The 20688-nt window shown below is 41.8% G+C and overlaps 1 protein-coding gene across 1 annotated transcript in view; it reads left to right on the top strand.

Moving 5' to 3' along the window:
• The window catches only part of pou6f2 (POU class 6 homeobox 2), a 64468-nt gene that overhangs the window by 18655 nt on the left and 25125 nt on the right, over positions 1-20688 (top strand). Inside the window, exons 4-5 of the mRNA XM_071921500.2 lie at positions 915-1134; positions 18261-18589. Of these exons, the coding sequence (XP_071777601.1) occupies positions 915-1134; positions 18261-18589 (549 nt within the window). The remainder of the gene's footprint in view (positions 1-914; positions 1135-18260; positions 18590-20688) is intronic.

Below are 20688 nucleotides of genomic sequence, written 5' to 3'. Positions count from 1 at the left end.
TGATTCCTCTTTGCTTATCTCAATTTAGTTTCCCAGGCTATAAAACAGTGTGTCTCTCCACCAATGAAATATGATGCCATCATTCTGGAATATTTTATCTGTGTAAAACAAGTCTTCTGCAATATGCATTATACACAGTGCTGGGTAACCGAATACTAGTAATGGCATTATCTATTACAGGGAATACTTTTCTGGGAATACTGTTAAAGTGAAAGCAAGAAATTCATTCCGTCATTTAAATAGCGTCAGGTGTTGTACATCTTTACAAAATGTGGCACAGAAGAACATTTATGTTTGTATGCAAACCTGAAATAAATTTTCTGAACTTTTTTACATTTGTCTTATCTGTACCTTTATTCCTCAAATATGTTACTGAGTTTGGGTAATGCCTTGGATTATGTTGCTGGTTGTAGTTATGAAGGTATCTACCCACTGAGCAGTTTTATATTGATTAGCCGTTTAAAAGATGTCCAAATGGTTTATAGATATCTAGACTAAAATTAGGCTACATAGGGTTAAAAGTGAAAGTTTAGTAGACGTCTACGTCTTAGACTACGTCTTCTGGGGTATATACAAAAATATATCATCATCTTGTACATATGGATTTCTCTGGTGCATTTTTGATATTTACAGCTGTTTAAATATGTAATAATGTATTTACTGCTTGGTCTAAAACTGGGCTATACTGTATATACCCAAAAAGATCAGGCTCTGTGAGAGCTAAAGCATAGGCTCAATGTTGAAATGACGTCTTGTGTATTAACTGTAATGGAACACATTTTTCAAGTAACCTACCCAACCCTGATTATATATTGGAAACCTAGATGGCCATAACCCATGATACTATGCATGTATGTGTGTGTGTGTGTGTGTGTGTGTGTGTGTGTGTGTGTGTGTGTGTCTGTCTGCTCCAGTCTCTCCTGGTGGCCCAACAGCTGGCCAACGCAGTAGGTGGGGTGATGTCCGGGGCAGCGCCAGGCATGAACCAGCCCATCCTCATCCCCTTCAACGCAGGCGGACACCTGGGCGGGCAGCAGGGCCTGGTCCTCTCCCTCCCTACGGCCAACATCCAGAGCCTGGTGGCTGCTGCCGCTGCAGGGGGCATCATGACGCTCCCCCTCCAGAACCTGCAAGGTAAGAGGGGCATGCAGATACAGCTAAGGCCAGCTACAGTAAGACTCATCCCTATGATAAGGAGAGTCAGAGAGAACAAGTATAATACCAAGGTGGTGCAGTGTTTCAAAAAGATCCTTGGTGGTGATTAACTTGCTTATTGTACAGGATTCACACAAAAAAAAAAAACAACCAAGATGCATGAACTAGAAGAAAGTAGAATGAAAGAATAAATTCATAGTGGCCATTTTGGCAAGGTATTTAAGATCCATTGTCTCTTTGTCATACAACTCTAATGAAGGCTTTCTGCCGAAACACATTGGTTTTCTGTACCAATATTTTGCAGAATTCACAGAACATGAGGCTTCATATTTATTTCTTGGACCAATGACAATTAGTGATAAATGTGACAAATACTGTTCCCAACAGCTTCAGCAATCACCCAAAAGTTTGTTGTACGTTCATTGTATGACATGTTACACAGTTTGAGTTCTTTTGTTTTTTTATTGTTGTTTTTTTCAAATAAAACTGCTCTACAAAGCCCCCGACCAGGTAAGAATTCTTCCGGGGTTTGTATCCCAAAAAGCCGGTATCCTCATCTTGCCCGGAGGAACAGCCATATTAATTACAGGTCAGCGTTTTGCAGTGCAGCGCAAAAGCACTTTATGCCTCTTTCCTGTGCATAAGAGTGCACTGTACTCTACTTTTTTATCTCTTTTCCACCTCATCTGTCCATCCACATGGCTGTACTTCTCCTTGCCTTTTAAACTTTAATGCCCAAGTGTTCTCTTTTGATCATAGTTGTAAATGGTTTTCATTTTAATGTTTAAAACATTGTCTCTTTTATACCATTAGATTGAGGGATGGATGGGGAAACCGTCAGTCATAAATCTTGGATGAGAGAGCCTCACTAATGTAAAAAGATGCCAGGCTACATGTAAAGCAGTGTGTTTTTTGGATGGAGATTACAATAATGCCAGTGCAGCACAAAGTGCAGAGAAGGCTCCCTTCATGTGGGGAAATGGATGGACAGATGCCCTGAGTGAGGAAATGTGGAGGTAGAAGCCTAATGGACACAAACATGCATAAATAACAGCAGCCATCGCTGTGGGCAGAGCTTTTAATAAACCCACATCCAGCCAGCCAAGCCTTCAATGTATCCGTCAGTAGTGGACGATAATGGGCCCAGCAGGCCCGTCTGCCTCACACTTCAACAGATCTTCCTCCTAGTGTGTGAGGGACAACCCAGAGGCCCACAGTGATAACTGATCGACAAACACATTGTCAGGATGTCGAGAGAACAAAACAAACACCTCTCAGTCATTCTCATTGTCTACTGTCTAACCAACCAACAGACAGTCAGAAATTCAGCGTCCTGATTTAATTCCCCATCCATGAAAGAGAGGAAAAAACTGTTTTGGAGAAATGCCTCTTTGGCAGATCTTTTTTAAGCGTGTGGGCTGACAGACCGCCTGTTCACACGTCCTCTTATCTGAAGGGGATGCATTGAAGGGACCTCCATGGAGAGAAAGTGACACAAGTCACGAGTGAAGCTAAATGTCTTGACTGTGTCCGGGCCCCTCTGGCCACGCGGCGCTCCTCCACTCTCCCCTGTCTGAGTTCATCACAGCTCTGCTGAATGAGGCCTGCTGGCACAGCACCTCTGTCAGACAACTGCAGCTCTGGCCTCTGCCCCCACGCCCCCCTCGCTTCCCCTCCCGAGCCCCCCGGGTTCCCGGCCTGATTAATCACACATATAATACAGCGCCTCACTGTCACCGGGGACCAGTCAGCTCATTTCACGACCTCAGGAGCAAGTGTGTTTTACAGCGCTCATGCTGCTAGCTAATTAGCGTCAGATCAGACACAGACAACTGCAAGGCACAGTAATGAGACTCCAGGAGGAGCCCAGGCAATGGCTGTATTTAAATGTAATGAGGCGGCTAATGACCAACTAATAAGGCTGTTTGTCTTGGGGAACGGGGGGATTGAGGGTGAAGAAATAGTATAGTTTACATAAGAGCCGGGATGCATGTAGTCTCAGGCTTTTATCCACAGCCAGAACGCAATGTTTAAGTAAATTATATTTTATCAGGATTAAGTATTTCAGTCCACATTGTTCTCACTTATTAGATACATTTTCACAAGCAGTCTTAATGAGAGAAAAAAATCAGAGCCAAGCAGTTGCAGCTAAGCATCTTTGATCACACGTTTTGATCATGTGACGTTAATCAAAGATCTTTCTGTAAGAACTAATGTTGACAGAAGAGAACAGGCTGCAGAGATGTGAGCTCTAGGAGGGCAGCTCTCTCAGACTGTGATGAATAACTATCACTGTAATGGGGTTGTGCTGTAAAGTTGGAGCAGTTGCTTAAATAAAACTGAGCAGCATCTTGTGGCAGACTCAGTAAACACAGGCACCAGTGTAACTGGTTATTTGTCAGAATGATTTATGCCTGCAAACATGCAGTAAAAACAAATTCCCAATGAAACTAAACAAGGGAGAAAGTTATCTTTTGTGACAGAGTGCACACAATTCTAGCTGACTTCACAGAGGCAAAAACTAGGTTGGGTCATGCTAGAGGTCTGTAAATATGACAGCTCATATGACTAAAAAAAATCATACATGATTTTCACGATTTCAGATACATGTTTATGCGACGGACGCAGACACAAAACATGCGCACATTTTTTGTTAGATATGCCATACAGCATGCTAACTTTTTGCTGTATTAATAGTTTTTCATTTCACATGATTTTATAACAAGCAAAGCGTGATTACCATACTTGTAGAACAAGTCGTATCAAAGCACTGCACATGTAGTACTCAATGGGAGGAAACAGAACAAATTCTCATCTGTCTACTGCTGTTCTCTATGACTCACTCAAAGGTAATGCAAGGAGCTAGTTTACTGGAGCTCTTTCATATTAATAAGCATATCCCATCTTATTTGCTCTCAGCAAAAAGCCAGGCAGCGCATCACATCAGAGAGCCGAGTTCTAATGGTGAGGTGAGAGCATTGTTCCTCTGTACTCGTCCACAGGAAACACGAAACAGCACTCAAGGATCCTGATAAAGGTCGGCATCCCACTCACCTGCAGTAATGAGACCCAATGTCAGTACCAATCAAAGCCATGTCTGCCGTTTTGATGAAAACGCTCGGCGGTATCGTTCGCAGGTTGTGGGTGTTAGCATGATACAAATTAGGGAAATCACTCTGCTCATTACAGCACCAAAGGGTGGGCTCCTGGGGGAAGAGCCAAATGTTTCCACACTAGTTAGACATGTCAGCCTCCATCTCTTCTGCCTCAGCTGACTGCTGCTCCTTTAAGAGGTTAGCTCACCGGGCCAGGCCACTGACTTAACCCCTGTCTGCTGTGGGAATGCCTCTCTGTCTCTTGCCCATTACATTATTGGCACAGTCAGTGAATTTCAAACATCCTTTTCAGGCTTGTTGTGTCGGCTTATAGCCACACTGTTTGATCACTGTGGGGTTTTTTTTCTTTACGTGTATATGTGTTGAATCGGTTTGAGCTGAGATGGAAATAAGCTATTGTTTGTGTAGGGATTATGTACATTCGGACAGTAGAGTATTAAGCAGCCCACGTTTCCTCACGTCAACACCTGCCATCTAAACACAAGAGAGGCCAAACCCATCCCTTCTCCCCCATCGCTGTTTAATTTGAAGTGTTCTCAAGCAGTATGTATTCCACGTCGTCCTTTAATGATTTAACTTTGCTGTGGTTGTAAGATGACTCGCAGGGGAGAGAGTTGCATTAAATAAATAACAGTGATAAAATGTAGACCTCATACATTTCAAAGCTAATGCAACTAGCGATGCAATAGGAGCAGCTGCACACAGTCCTGGAGCGGTAATTTGATTGATTTGTTGTGACAGCAGCCAAATAATTGAGAGTGAGAGGTGCTGCTGGAGATGAAGCGCAGGCAGAGGCAGGTTCGCCAGGCAATCCCAGCAGATATGGCACCCGGGTTCTCATCTCTGCCATTGATATCTGCCAGTGGTTTATTGTTTGTCTTCAATAAGCAGCTTGGAAACGTGCGGGGTTACTGCCTTTGTGACAGTTCAGGGGGGAAAAAATAACTCACCAATCAAAATGTACAGAAGAGTGTTCAAAAGGTTAGAATCAAACACACACATTTTCACTCCCATCTCGTGCACAGGCTTACTGTACGCGCACGTGGGCATGCGAACACACAGGCACGCTCCCCCGAGACTCACCATTTAAACTCATGTCTGTTTTGAAGTTGCGATGTAAGTAAATTTTACCCCCTGGAGTTTCACTTGTTGCCGACATGTTAATGATTTGTTCTGAATCTCAGCTACATGCATTTCATAATTGTGCAAAAATGACAGTACAAATGCACATCTCATTTGGATATACAGTATGATTTTTTTTATTTTTTTGTTAGGCTATGTATTCCCAGATTTTATTTTATTTTTTTATGTATAACGCCCACATCTCTCATGAGTGTAATAGTGTTTGTTTTCTGTCTGGTGAGATAGCATTGTTTGTCTTAACCTACTGGCTGTTGACTCGTGTTTTGCTTTGTGGACGGTGGCGGTGTCACTCTGGCTCGGCCACGCCGCAGGACAGCCCGCTGCCAGAGCCTGAGATAGATAGAGAGAAGAGGGGGGGGGGATGAGTCTTTATGGTGGTGCGGAGGAGGACAATAATATTGTTAATCAGACATGGCTGTGTCTGCTCCACCACAGCAGACCCTGACATCTGCCCCCACTGGTAAACACAGAGGGAGACATTTTGCAAACACCCTGCCATAAACACACAGTCTGCACAGCAGTTTCCCCACATTAGATACTGTATCTACACTGTGAATGCTGAGATTGCAATGCAGTTATTTCAAAACATTTTATTGAATGTACCGAGGGTGTTTTTTGCTCTCAGGGACTTTGCACTGTGTTTTAGGACAATGTATTTTCCTAGAAGTTAGAAGTTGGCGGAATTCCAACAATTAGCTTCTAATTATATGAATAAGTTGAAGCATTTTGTCCATTTTACTCCAGCTGGTACCCATTCGATCAACAATAAATAACCGTCTCTATGGTGCAATCAAGTTTTTAAAGGCAAAACACGCATATTGTTGTGTCCATTCAACAAAATTTACAGTTTCCCACTGCATAATATTAAAATTGTAATAAAACCTCAATTATCCGAACCTGCTGGGAACAGAAGTAGAATGAAATCTTCTGAACACTGAAATTCTTTATGGAATAATCAATATTTTAGATAGTTTAAGATAGTTGCATGTATCAATAAAGTAGTCCCAACAATTACGCACAATCAATACAGTTTATCTTTGCGCTGACACGTGATTTGCTCATTGTTCCTGTTGAGTAAACCAGTCGATCATAAGTCTGATGTTTCACTAAATGAGGTTGTAATGGATATGCTATAATTTACATAATAGGTTATGTTGCTACTGTATTGTTTTCATGATATTTCAACACTTGTGTAATGTTTCTAGTAAATGACTTGACCACTTGGCCTGCAGTTGTTTTGTAGAATTACATCTCACTTCTTTCTCACTTTCCGGCCAGACGGTTTCCAAAAGATTTGCTCCCCTCACATTAAAGGTCTGCCATATTGCTGAGGCGCAATTCAGAAGCTTTCAGGAACAATCTGTAGTCAAGCATTTTAAATGAAAATTGATTTGTGATTTACATGGTCAGTGAGGGGAAAATGAACTTATGAAATGTTGTAAATGAAATATTAGACAAGGTGCAGTGGGAGAGAGCAGACAGAGATGGTAATCTTGTGGAACTGGAATTCCCGCCTGGCAGAATTGGGTGACATTTTACATTTATCTGTGTTCTGCATGAGTTGTAATGTTAATGGTAATTTTATGGGACTGAACTGGAATGAAAATGGTGTTATCACAGATTGCCTCAAATGTAGAATTGTGTAAAGTAGCACAGCTGCATCCTTTATTTCCCATTTCCCAATAATGTGAGTTATTGCATGATCTGTCCTCTAAGGTTGAATGTGTGTATTCAGCCTATTTTTATCAGTCTGTTCTACTCAGAGCCCCTATAACACACACCTTTGCCAAAGGATGAAATACACAGACTACTGTGTTTTCATATTGGTTGCTACAGCATTCAGATCTATTGGCCAGAGGTTTGAAATGTATGATAAAAGAGCTGCATTGGTTACTGAATGGTTCTCACATTTATTCAGTAGGGCTTTGCTGCTCTTCCTGTTTTTCTATGAAGTGCACATGCAGTATTACAGGGACTTCACTGACAAAAAGAGATTTAATGAAAGGTTAAATGGTGGATCACTTTAAATCTCTTCTATGATACATATAAAAATATAGAGAAATCACAAAAAACTCTATACCATTCTAAAACAAAGGGTATGTGACAAAAAGGCATGATTGTATTGATTGATGATTGTCCTTTACATTGTCTTGTTAGCATAGTTTTGTTCCATCTTTAACGTCTTAAGACCTGGCCTCTATAAATATACAATCAATTTACAGTTACTATTGTGTTTTGACAATTTTCACTATTTTGACCATTTTTCAATTTTGAAAATGTCTGCGCAGATCAGCTCCGATGTAAGATTAGTTGAGAAGTAGGTACAGTGTGATTTAAATATATCATCACTGTCAATATGATTGCATATAAGATTATAAACGTAAACCAACATATTATCAATACAGACCTATCATCGACTTAATCATACAAGCAAATCAATATATCATCACCTACTAATCAATACTACTTGCATTCAGCGCAGATTTTTTAATTTTGATCAATACCCCTGCGCAGTGAATGTTTCCTATTCGCGCTGTGGCCTGGTACAGCATGTATGGATTTTCACAGTGCTTGGTCTTCCATGTTTGAGAGCGAAAAGAAGCGCGAACTGGGAAGAACAAAGTGATCCGGCACAAAGAGGCAGTGGGAGTCTCAGGAGCCAGGCTGGATCACACAAAGGTCATTATTAAACATGGCTCTCCAGTTCCCCGTCCGTGAAACCAAAGAGTCTGTGGTGACATTTGTCAGCAGATGGTATGGAACCAAACCCCTGACCATCGGGGAACAACTGAGCCGCTGCTAAAAGCTATCTGCGGTTACTAATTGCTGACCAGGGCCTAATTACCTTAATTAATGGCCTGGGTATCTGGGGGCCAGATTTGCGGGGGCTTTTATCAGTATCAGTGCAGCTTAAAAGGTCCCGCAGGAGGTCTGAGGAGTGTGTAGGTCCCCGGGGTGCTATTCCTGGACTAACTGCAGACACATCACAGATGGATCCTGTAGCATCGGTACAGGACGGCGTGTTTGGAGAGAGATATCTGTTACTTACAGATCATAAGAGAACATCACTAAGTACATTTCAGGGAAGAGTGGAAAGAGGCTTTTCTTGCCTCTCTCTGAACACATTTCCTACCACTTCTTCAACTCTTCCTTCCCCTTCTCTCTCTCTCTCTTTCTCTCCCTCTCTCTCTCTCTCTCTCTCCTCCGTTTCCTGAATTACACCGCCGTAATTCACAATGACAAAGTAGACTTAGCACCTTTTTCCACAGACCGTGGGGGGTTTTGTTCAGTGGGCTCTCACTGTGAAATTAGTCCTGGTACTTTCATTTTCCGGCTGCAGTGAAATGGTTAAAAGACACAGATCAGCCAATATGAAAATAGAACTGATTCAACAAATCTGCTGCTTCTCCTTGCTTGCTCCTCACCCATCCGGCAGCAACCCTCCCCCCCATTCTCCTTCTCTTTTCCCAGTTCCCCCCTTTTTTTTTTTTCCTCTCCACCCCCCACCCCACCACCCACCCCCCACCCCCACCCCCACCCCGTCAGGCACCTTGTCCGCATCTGAAGAAGGCTTGTAAGTTTCGGGTGCATACATTTCTTTTGATGATATATTGTCCCGGTGGGGAATTTCATTTACTGCCGCTGCCCTTTGCTGAACCTGTTGCTAGTCAGTGAGCACGATAAGCGTATAAGTAGCATGCTACTTCATTCATCATACATCGTTCTGGGCTCTCAAATATCTCATATGCGATTCAGGAAGAAACTACTAAACCGGCACAAAGAATCCCACCAGGAACAGCTGAGGTTCCATTAAACGCTGTATACAAAATATAGCACACTTGGTATCTATTATCAAATACACATTTTCGATGTTGCATCTACAAAACATTAGCCTTCATTTTGTGGTGTACACTACATTGTTTATGTAGTGCAAAAAAATGTATCTCCAGTGCAGTGCTCATGTAGAACATAATTCCATTCACATTGTATTTTGAATGCGTGCATTTTGAAATCTGTTTTTTCCCTCAATCATAGTGGCTGCTCTGTGTTGTATTAAACAGCATTAATAATCACAAGAGGCTCAGTGTCACTCAGAAGTCTCCACATCACTAAGGCAGACAGTGTTGTGCTGCTGGGCATGTTGTGCTCTGTGAAAGTGCTTACACGCTCCCTCAGACAACCAAAGGGAATAATTAAAGACAGAAGATGGAGGCAGAAGAATGGAAAGCAAATCCCATTGTTTGGGGTTATTTCATCCCACTGAATTCTTTTTCTCACTTTCTTTCGCTCTCTTCTCACATTCCTCCCCAAATGCACTGTGGGTATGTGGCACACTATCAAAAGCATATGTAAGCGAAGCAGCGCAGAACAAAAGCCTTATGATGTCCTACTCATACCCACATTGTCTTTTGATTATTCTACAATCATTTTATATCTGTGTAAGTTGGAGAGGAAGGGAAGGCTTAATCACCCCGTAATGTACAGTACTGTAGCTGTTCAGAAACCGCAATGAAAGATATATTTTAGAGGATTTGAAAACAAGCTTGCTTTTTCCGAGTCCATTCTTTTTTTTCCGACGGCGTAATTTCTTCAGACCCTCACAATCAAAACGGTTACCAAAATAATCCACAATGAAATTCAAATTTAAGGTGAACAGACTATTAGGGCAACTCTACTCCACTCCATTTCTACAGCAGTAAATGTAGCCCCTCAATCTCTCTCAGCTTTTACTGTCAGTCAGAGAGCACTCAGTCATCTCCGTGCATCAGGCCCGCAATATTGATTTTTCCACCCACTGAAACAGCCGCATGAACATAAATTTTGCATGAGGCTTTTACTCGCGGCCTCCGCTTTGGTCTGACGACACATGATGGGACCATGAACACGCTGTAATAACCCAGTCTGTCCTGCCAGGCAAACAGGCCTTTTTTTTGTGGGGGGCGGTGGGGGTGGGGGGGGGGGCGTTGGGGGGCAGACTCCAGTACCTTCTGGACTCTGAAGGACAAAAGCCAGAGGGGGACCGCTTAGTGTCACACACTGTCCACATATCTTCTAAAGCAGTGATTCTCAATCTTTTTCATATCAAGGACCCCAAATTTAGTACACATTAGGGCCACAGACCCCCATTTAATGAGAATTTGTCTCTCGGACCCAAATTTGAGAATATTTTTATTGTTAAATATGATTTTGTCCAGAATTCCATGACTATCTGTATTGTAGGTAGACAGATAACAGTGAAACTATGAACAAAATAGTAATTCTTCTACATTCTCTAATTGTGTTAATTTCTTGTAAATGAACAACAACAATTCATCAATTTGCTGGGGACCCACTGGAACTCCCTCAAGGACCCCTGGTGGTCCCTGAACCCCACGTTGAGAACCACTGCTGTAAAGTGTGAGTCTAAGTCTTCAGTCTCAGACAGTAGGGACTGGGAGGGAGTCTAATGTTGTTGGTTATTAATGATTTGAATGTAGAGACGTGGTTTTATAAACCCTTTGGGCTGTTGTATGGAAAAAAAAGGTTTTGCCTCAATTTCTTGAAAATTTTAAATTACAACTTCTAGGAAATGTATGAAAAAAATGAAAAGCAAGACCCACTGCCTGTCTCTTGAGTTTTCCCCTCAGAACTACAGTAAGGGTTCCCAAATGTTTTCATATCAAGGAGCACCAAATAGACGTACGTTAGACCACAGACTGACATTTAACAAGATTTGTCCTAAGGAATCCCATCTGAGAAAATGTTCATTTTTAGATCTGATTTAGAACAGAAGTGGCAAACTGTTTATACCAGTGTTGTCCAATCATGTGCCATGGAGGCCTAAGAGTCTGCAGGTTTTCCAAACACTACAGCAGCTGATTTCACTGATTCAAACAGAGAGGGAGCAACTAGTCAGTGAAATCAGCTTGTGTAGTGTTTGGTTGGAAGGAAAACCTGCAGACTCTCACATTATTGGACAACACTGGTCCATATTGTAGTTCTTGAGAGGACAGGGAAAGCTAGACTCAAATCAGTCATTTCTCATTGGGCTTACCTATAAGGAACAAAATAATAGTGAAATTAAACTACACCTCATTTTGCTTGGATTCCCCTAGAAACCCTCTCAAGTACCCCTGGAGGTCCCCGGACCCCACTTTGGAAATCAATAACCGAGAGTACGCGAAATCAAAAGGGCAGCATTATCGAGTACACAGGGATTTTCTTGTATGTCTAACATCTCCATGGAGAGGATTTGGTTCTTTGAAATACTTCCCCTAGAGTGAGAATTGTACAACACAGCTTGATATTGCCTTGCATCACAAAGTGAAAGCATTATCTCTGGATCCCTACAAGCGATGTGGTTTACTCTCTAAAATCCTGTGGCTCCACGACTCCACTCAAATCTTAACTGCCTATATTTTTTTGTAGTCAGTGAGTCCCTCCTGAAGCAAGACTGAAACACTGATATTGTCTGCAGTGGCTGTGAGTAATATTTTTATTCAGTAGCTCAGTAGTTTTTTTTTTCTATCGTTTCATTTTCCCATGTTTATTCCAACCATTGCCAAGGCAAAAATCTATTTTCCATGCCCTTAACACGATTCCCAATTGCGTGGATTTGGTAGTAAAAAGAATCTAAAACAAATTTGTGTTTCAAGTTGTGTTATGGAAATCTTTTTTTTGGGTGTGTGTTTTATCTTTGCATCATGTAATACTAACTCATGTGTGTATTGCACTGTCCAAATATGTAAAAAGGATCTTAGAGGCTGCTCAATGTCTGAAAAATACACAGATATGTCCACCAAGTAATTAATATTGGAGTACATGGACTTGTGTTGTCACTGTCAAAAGTGACCAACGCTGATAAAAAGCTAACAGTGCACGAAAGAAATCAGGGAAGAAAACAGTCATGTTATCCACTTCATCAGTCTGTGAGTGCTCCAATCTAATCCACAGAGTAAAAACGACCTTCCTTTGACCACCTTCATAATTACCAGATCTCATAGAGGCTAAATCTCCTTACCTCCACTGGAGTAATTATCAGTGTGACTCATTGAAAAGGCAATTGAGACAGTGGTTTATGGACTCCCACAGCGGAACGTGAGGCAGAGCAGTAATAGGGACATTGTTTGTCCCTTCTCAACTCTCTTGTTAGGGAATGACAGCTGTGTTTAGACTGGAGCAATTCCTAAAAATACAGGGTGGGTCACATTGGACATTTTCATTAACTCCTGACAGGCTCCTCTGCAGTTCCCGATTAGAGCTTAATTTACGACACTCCTTAATGATGCCAGAGACAGAGAGACAGCGCAACAGCAGTTAGGAATGATTTGAACGCTGGTCCGCAGAGTGATGGAGGAAAATATTCCGTCTTTTCGCAGTTTAATTATGCGCAGATACTGGAGTGTCTGAGCTGATCAGGTGACTTGAGGTGATGCTGATGTTCCACCGCAAACTACCAGAACTTTGCATGAACTTAACCGCTTCAAAAGCAATTATCACACCTTTAACAAAGCATACAATACATAAATACATGAAGAGGTTTGTTCCAAAATTAGATATCCACCTTTTTTTAAAAATGATACCCACTCTCCTATATTGACTGCTGACAGGAGTCGACTTCAGACATTTGCTTATAAAATAGTTTTTTTGAGGATAGGATCATTTATGTTTTTCAAATATTGCCTGATCAATTTCAGATAGCAACATTTTTCCAAAATGGATATATAGCATTTTGAAATTATCTCCTTCACATGCCGTTTATTGGTCCAACACAAACTGTAGATTTCATTCAACTTGATGAACTCAGAATCAGAACAAACTTCCCAAGGTTTGTCGTGAACTATTAGAGAGTATCCATTTTTTATACTCTTAAACAACTTCTAGTTCCTTCAGCGTAAGACGATCATCTCCGCCTGCTTTGGATTGTGCCTCATTCTGTGTAGAATACATATAGTTTGATGGATTGAAAGGCAGTCAAAAGTCCTTTAGTATAGACATGATTACTGTTACTTTACTGCCGCTCTGTATGTTGGCCTTGGCTGGGCCTTTTCTAAGGGCCATAATATGAGCATGATGGAATCGGAGTGAATGTTTCATCTTTCAATTATAGTTATCTAGTCTTCTACTCATAAACGCCAACCTCTGGGTGGATTTCATTCTATAGGCTGACCAGAGCAACTAAATGCATCAGTACATAGCTCTTTTTACATTTCTTTAATTCACTGGATTTACAGTGAATCGTGTATGACATGTTGTATGGTACTGTAATGCCACTAAACAGGTATCCAATGTAGTATATCTAAAGTACACCTGCATCCTATACCAGAATGTAGCCAAAATACATTTATATACATACATATAGTATGTTGCAGTTAGGGATGGGACGATATATCGAAATTCAATATATCGCAATACAAACATTTTACAATACATATCGTTGGATCAGAAAAATGAATCGCGATATTAGCTACATTTTATTCTGCTGTAGTAATCACAAATGAGACGGCTTGACCATCACAATTTCACAAGCTCTAACCTATATCAAAATTATATTATTTGCACTTTATAATGACATTTTTATAATTGTAGTTTACATTCTAGCAAGCCAATGGCATTGCTAGAAAGATTTGTGGCTCAGAAATAAACCTACTTCTGCACAGTCAGACTTTGTTGCCATTGATGTTTATTTATTACATCGTATCGTGGTTGTATCGAATCGTGAACCCCATATCATATCAAATCGTATCATGGGATAAGCGTATTGTCCCATACCTAATTGCAGTATATTTTCATGCGTCCACACATGGTCACATACTGTGTGGCTGTGGCTGTTGTAGAAATCCCCTAGCACTGCAATTATTCAGCGTTAGTCTCCTGCATGTTCCACACAAATCTCCTTCAGGTGGAGCATCAATGTGGCAAACATGTAGAAAGTTTGACTTCTACAATGACTACACCTGTACACACACACACACACACACACACAGAGGCACAATACAACATAACACATAGGGAATAGTTGTAAAAGTAGGTGTTGTGCGTTGCGAGAAAAACAAGGAGTCAAGCTAGAATCAGCCCCAGAGAGAAAAGTGCTGTAATAGGGGGGTTGGCAGGGACCACTGAGATAGCGCTGGTAATGAGAGAGCTGGCTGCTTCTTTTCCCCTCACTCCTCAACCACACAGGAAACAAAAATAGCATTTGTCTGACGAATGAGCCAGCTTTGACCTAGCCTTTCGACCTCTGACAATCAGTCTCGCTTCGCACTTCAGTTCTTCAGAAGCCAGGGCCGGGACAGTCAAAGATAACGGTTGATTTGGGCTGTGGCACTACGGTGAAGAAAAAGCCCCGAAAGAGAGACGGTAGACGGGTTCAAAGCAGCGAGGTTGGAGGCCTTAGACACCTCTGTTTCATCGTCCCAAATGATTGTTATTAATGTTCAAATTATGCTGAAAATGCCACAGTTTAACTCATGCGATCATTTGGCTGTGTGACTTTCTGTGATTTGGCTCATTCCTCATTATCAACATTAGCTCGGGCTGGTTGTGACAACAGTGAGAGTGGGACCGTGCTCTTCTACCCCTCGGGCGTGATGACTAAGTGAGAGAGCTGCTTTGTCGCAGTCGGAGGACTAGCGAGTACGAAACACAACAAAGAGACAGTGGAAGATATAATGAGCACTATAGGATCCCAGCACCCTTTTGCCCTCTCTCCATCATAAGTGAAGCTCCCACTCTCATCCTTGGCCCTGTGTCTGCTGGAGGAAGGAGCACAAACAATTAGCTGAGACAGGCCGTTTGGATTATGTGCTCAACCAAAGCAATCAGACAGCTGTGGTTAAAAGAATGAGCTTCAAAATGCCAGTTGCCCAGTTAGAGGGGAAGGGAGGGTCAGTGGTCCTGACAGTCTTAACAAGATGACAGAATTTATAAAGCACTGCTGTTAAAGAATATAGTTACCTGCGGTGTAGCCCTTATAATAAGGCCACATGGGGCTTCTTCCATATTCCCTCTGTATTTGTTTTCTTTTGCCTCATATTCTTTTGTTGTGCCTCTTGTTCCTCTGCCTAATGGTTGGTGCTGGAGGAAATTCTCCAATCGTCTTTGATCTTCCCCTGGTTTCGATAATTTTTTGACAGAAATCTCATTTTATCTCTTTCGTTCTCGTCTCTTTTTTTCCCCTTTCATTCGCCTTTTATTCCAGCTTTAAATAGGGCTCAACATTTTGTCGTGGTGCACTTGCAAAGGAAAAGAGACGGTCCTGTCAGGGACTCGGGGCTTGCTAGACAACTTGCCCCAACATTTCAAGTGAGAATTGGACTCTTGGCGTTTGTGAGCACAGATGATATATAATTCATGGTGGGGTGTGAGAGAGGTGTCAATGTGTCAGGAGGTAGAAGAAATGTAAAAGTGTACTGTTTACTGGCCGAGAGACACTGGCTTTCTTTGCTGTGCTTCTGCAGCTGTACTTAGAGCGAGGAAAGGGGGAGATGATCTTCATCAAATGTTCATCTATGCCTGTCCTGAAGTCTTAGTGACCACACTAATCAAAGACTTGTCTGCCCTGATGTTTTATTCATCTTTTATGAGACAACCACACTTAAATTATTTAAGTGCATTGATTCAGTATGTATACAAGCTTGTCTACCCCTCTTTTCACAATTGCTCGGTTGCATTATCAATAGACATCCAAACACTCTTTTGAACCATTGTTCTGTTGTTACTCACTCCATTTTTTTGAGTCATTTTAATAGTTTATTGCATATGTGAGCCCCATTGTAAATCCTTCCTCACACGCTGTAGTTTGTAGGTTGTTATGTGGTGTGTATAAAAGACTTACAAATTCAAATATGTTATTCTCATGGTGTACAATAGTCCAGTTAGTATATTTCAGCATGAACAGATCTCAGAATCAAATCTATAATTGGGGATTTTAAATGCAGCAAGAGAGCAATTTGGTTATTTTATTTCTGTCAGCAAGGAATGAGTGCAGCAAATATTAGTAGTTCCTCCTGTGTAATGTTATTAGTAATCATTTTTAACTGTTCAGTAATTTAAATGTCCTGTTGAATTACCAGTTTTGGCAATTCTTCATGTAGGTAAGCCAGGCTAATAGATAGTGCTACAGTAGACTTATTTCCTCAGCAGGATTTATTTTATTTCCACATTTATTTCCACTATATATTCTTCACTCTGCATTAGGGATGCACCAATATACTGAATTAAAAATTGGCATTTTTGTGACCTTTTTTTCTAGGAGTGACTACATCTGTCAAATTAGCAACAGAATAAATAATAATATGCATATCATTATTGCTCATTGACATGGCTATATTCTTCTTTTTTTTTTTAAACTTTGTTGTTATTTTTTTGTCATTATTACTTGTGGAACCGTCTGTTAGGTAAATTTGTTAAATTCCACAACAGGAATTTCTTCCCAGAGTGCAGTCCAGTGAGTGAAATCCAGTCAGATATCAGCATACAGGTCTATCCTTCAGGTCTACTACCCCATCCAAGCCCGTCTTATCTTTTAATCCACAGAACATCATCTGGGATACTGTCATGGTCACCTGTTTCATCTTTTCCATTTCTCTCCATACAGAGCTGTGTAACATCCGATTCAGCTGCAGCACAAACTCAGATGAACTGTTTCTGGCTATGGGAAACCAAACTGTCCTACAGTATAGGAATAATATTATTTTATTTTATACTTTTTATATTTGACATGACCTGTGATTAACCTTGTAGCGATGCTGTGTACTTATAGCTCTATTTTGCTATATAGAGTACTCATACAGTTTCTTTAAGGATTTTCTATAGAGTGCTTGACCGAAGTCAGCTCAAAGGAAAAAACACACACACAACTTTTCTATCCGTCATAGCACTATGGAAACTCAGTTTGTCCTTTCTTTTATTTAAGGAGTTGTAGAAGCTCAGCAAGGACAGTGAGTTTTGGCTCGAATCTCCTCATGATATTATTATTTGGTTTCGTGTTGCTTCCTTTGTGCTCTCTCCTGACTCATTACAAGTGCTGAACATTCACACAAATTGTCTGTGGGAAAGGATACAAGAGCCACTGAATTCTGCATTCACATTTTTTTTCTGTTTTTTATAAAGTTGAAGTGCACAATGGTGCACCCGAACAATGTTCAAAATAAATAAGATGTTTTCATTTTAGATGAATACTGTCTGGGTCCATGGCAGTGTTTGCATGCTAGTGTGGCTGCAGCCTATGCCAGTCTGAGTGTCTATTAATAGTTTTTAAAAAAGTGCATAAAAATTTATAAGCACTGAAATGTAGAAATGAGGTTCTAATGGTGTGCCATTATTGGATCCAATTAGTTAATGGGTTTATTTCTTAAGTCTTGCAGTCAAGATGGATGTCTCTTTCCTATGAGATTTTAAGCCATTAAACCAAAGATTCTGACATTTTCCAAGTGACAATGAAGAGTTTTGGCTCCAGAGAGAGCAATTATATCAGTCAGACTTGATAGCTTTGTCCTCCAACTGGCTAAATTGAATTCACTGACTCCATCATACAGGCTAAAAATCCTGGAGGACCTTGTTGTGGCACCATGCAATTTACATCTATATGCCACTCTTCACCCTGTGCATCCCACACCTCTATGTGCACATGCATTTGTTCTGAGGTGTAAACATGCTTCTTCAAATAATGAGCGCTTCATGGCTGAGCATGTTGACGTGCTACAACACATATTGTCCTAGTTCATTTGTTCCTTGCACTCCAGACTCAGAATTCAGGTTAAAGGCAACAGGAAGACAAGATTCGTTGACTATGAAAAAAATAATGTAATTTCAAAAAGAGGACATGCTTCCAGAGTCAAACAGCTTGTCCCCTTCCATCAACAGCTACCTCATCACTGAACTCCCAGCTCCAGCACCTGCAGCAGCTCCAACAGATCCAGCAGCACCACCAGCAGCAGCAGCAGCAGCAGCAACAACAGCAACATCAACAGCAACAGCAGCACCACCACCAACAAACCCACTCCCACGTCCAGAACCAGCTGTCGTCCCAGCATCACATGACCCCGCCCAGCCAGCAGCAGTCCTCCGTCCCTTCCCCCGGCTCCGCCTGCTCCTCCGCCTCCGGCCAGCCGCCGCAGTCTCCGCCCCACCGGCCCAGCCAGTCGCCGGCCCGCAGCCTGCCTTCGCCCGTCACCCCGCCCATGCCTTTGCAGGTGAGTTCAGTGTTTACTTGCTAATAATATCAATACAGCAGCTTTACATGAGTGTAAGTCTCTCAAAAATAATCAGCTACCTTTAGCACATTTATTTCATTTTGTGAGGCATTGCATTAAATCTGTTACATTTCTAGAACTGTAAAACACCTATCTTAACATTTTATCTTGATCTTTCACTTGAAAATTACAATTGAAGAGTGGAAATGAGATATGTAATTCCTATTCATAAAACGTGATGCTACCAAGTGAAGAGGTGGATTGTGTCTATGAAAAGTGTCATTGGTGACGGTGTGATTTTGTAGCAGGGCAGGTCAACCTTGAGAAAACACAATGCTTAAGCAGTACACCCAGTACTTGATTCACTGTCAGCACTTGATCTTTATCAAGTGGTAGTATTTGAATCGAGGCTGGCCGCTCTTCTGTCTATGTGGAGCTATTAGAATATGCATTTCATTGCCCAGGCCTTGATACAGGAAGACGTGCTTAAGCACATCAAACCTCTCTGCAATTCACAGCCTCCTACGGCTGATTCAACAGGGATCCCGAGGTTATCTATCCTTGTGCTTTTCAGCCGTAATCAGTCCCTTTATCTTTGCTGCTCTTCCTACTCAACCTCCTTTTTAGTCAGTTTGTCTGTCCATCCATCTCCCCCCTTCTGTCCGTCTGGCTGTCACTGTGTGACGATAATAACCTATTTTATATCCCTGTGGTTTCATTTCTGGTGGAGACTGGCCAGGGTCGCCTCTCTGTCCCTGGTCACATTCATCAGCGTCAGACCCTTATTGGGTTGTGGTGCAACCTTCTTTATGGCCAGGATGAGTTGGGCTATTTGTTTCCCCCTTGCAGCCCTCTCCGGCCCTGTCACGGCCTAGTGAGACTCAGCAGGAAAAACAGCCTCTGGATTTAATGGCCTCCAAAGGCTAGCTGCTGCCTCGCACCAACACACTGTCCACTCCGGCCATGGGAACAAGAGCTACTGACCAACATACAGATTCACACATTAAGCCTGCGTACAAAGGCCTTACTTTCTAGATGATAGATAACAGTTTTGACCAGATGCACCGTGATCAGACTGTCTTACTCATCAATTTGTGGTTTGCGGGGAAAACGCCACTTTGTTAAATTTTCCAAGAATCTTTGAATATCTTCCTGTGGCACAGTAGCGGACACAGACACACAGCAGAAGCAGGATTATTTCAGACAAGCTCACTGCATGGATCAGACCGAGACCCTTAGCTTTATATAGATTGTCTTTTCTAAAAGAAGCAGCGGGGCTGATTATGATGACTGAGGACAGACCTCCCTTGAGGGGGGCCAAAGGGGCCACATCAGGCATCATTAAGATATTGCCTCATCAAATAGGATTAAGGAACTTGTGCGTGTGTGTGTGTGTGTGTGGGGGAGTAGCAGGATGGATGTAAAAGGTTTAGTTTCTCTGGGTCAGTGCTGGGGTTGTCAAAGAGTATGCAGCCATGTCACCCAGTGAGGGGCTCTCCCAAGGACAGGCCGTGGCCTCGGCACCCACCCAAGGCTGCAATAGGATTTAGACCCCAGCATCGCCTCCTTCCAGCACCCGGCACCCTCTGTACCTGGGCCAGTGATTGGATTTTCAGTCACACAATCACCAAGCATCTCATTGGTTAATCCACAGAAGTTTCCATCCAGGAAGAGTCTAGTCTTGGCTTTTTATTTGTTTTAAATGAAGACAGTGTAGAGTATTTCTGAGCCCCACGCTTTACCCAGAGGAACTGGTCTATGCAGCAAAGTCAAGTCATAATTACCATAATACAATCACTATTAGACAGATAACACCCCTATTTCAGACTGTCATTATTCAGACACGCAAGAGCACTCAGCCATTCAACTATTTGTTGAAAATACAGTGCGGAGCCACAGAGAGACAAACACTCATTATGTTCCAATTAATGTCCCATTGTAATTCTCTTCTCATGGGAGTTGTGTGATATTCTTGGTAAACTCATGGTGAAGAAATCCTGAGCATTCATTACATCCCTAGAGGTTTTGAGTCTTCGGTGTTTTTAATTTGTGAGACAAAATTCATTAATTGGCTCATTAATATCCCTATTAGAATAAAA

This window comes from Centroberyx gerrardi, chromosome 22, assembly GCF_048128805.1.
Source record: "Centroberyx gerrardi isolate f3 chromosome 22, fCenGer3.hap1.cur.20231027, whole genome shotgun sequence".
In the NCBI taxonomy this organism is placed as follows: Eukaryota; Metazoa; Chordata; class Actinopteri; order Beryciformes; family Berycidae; genus Centroberyx; species Centroberyx gerrardi.
This window is presented reverse-complemented; position numbering and strand designations above follow the sequence as displayed.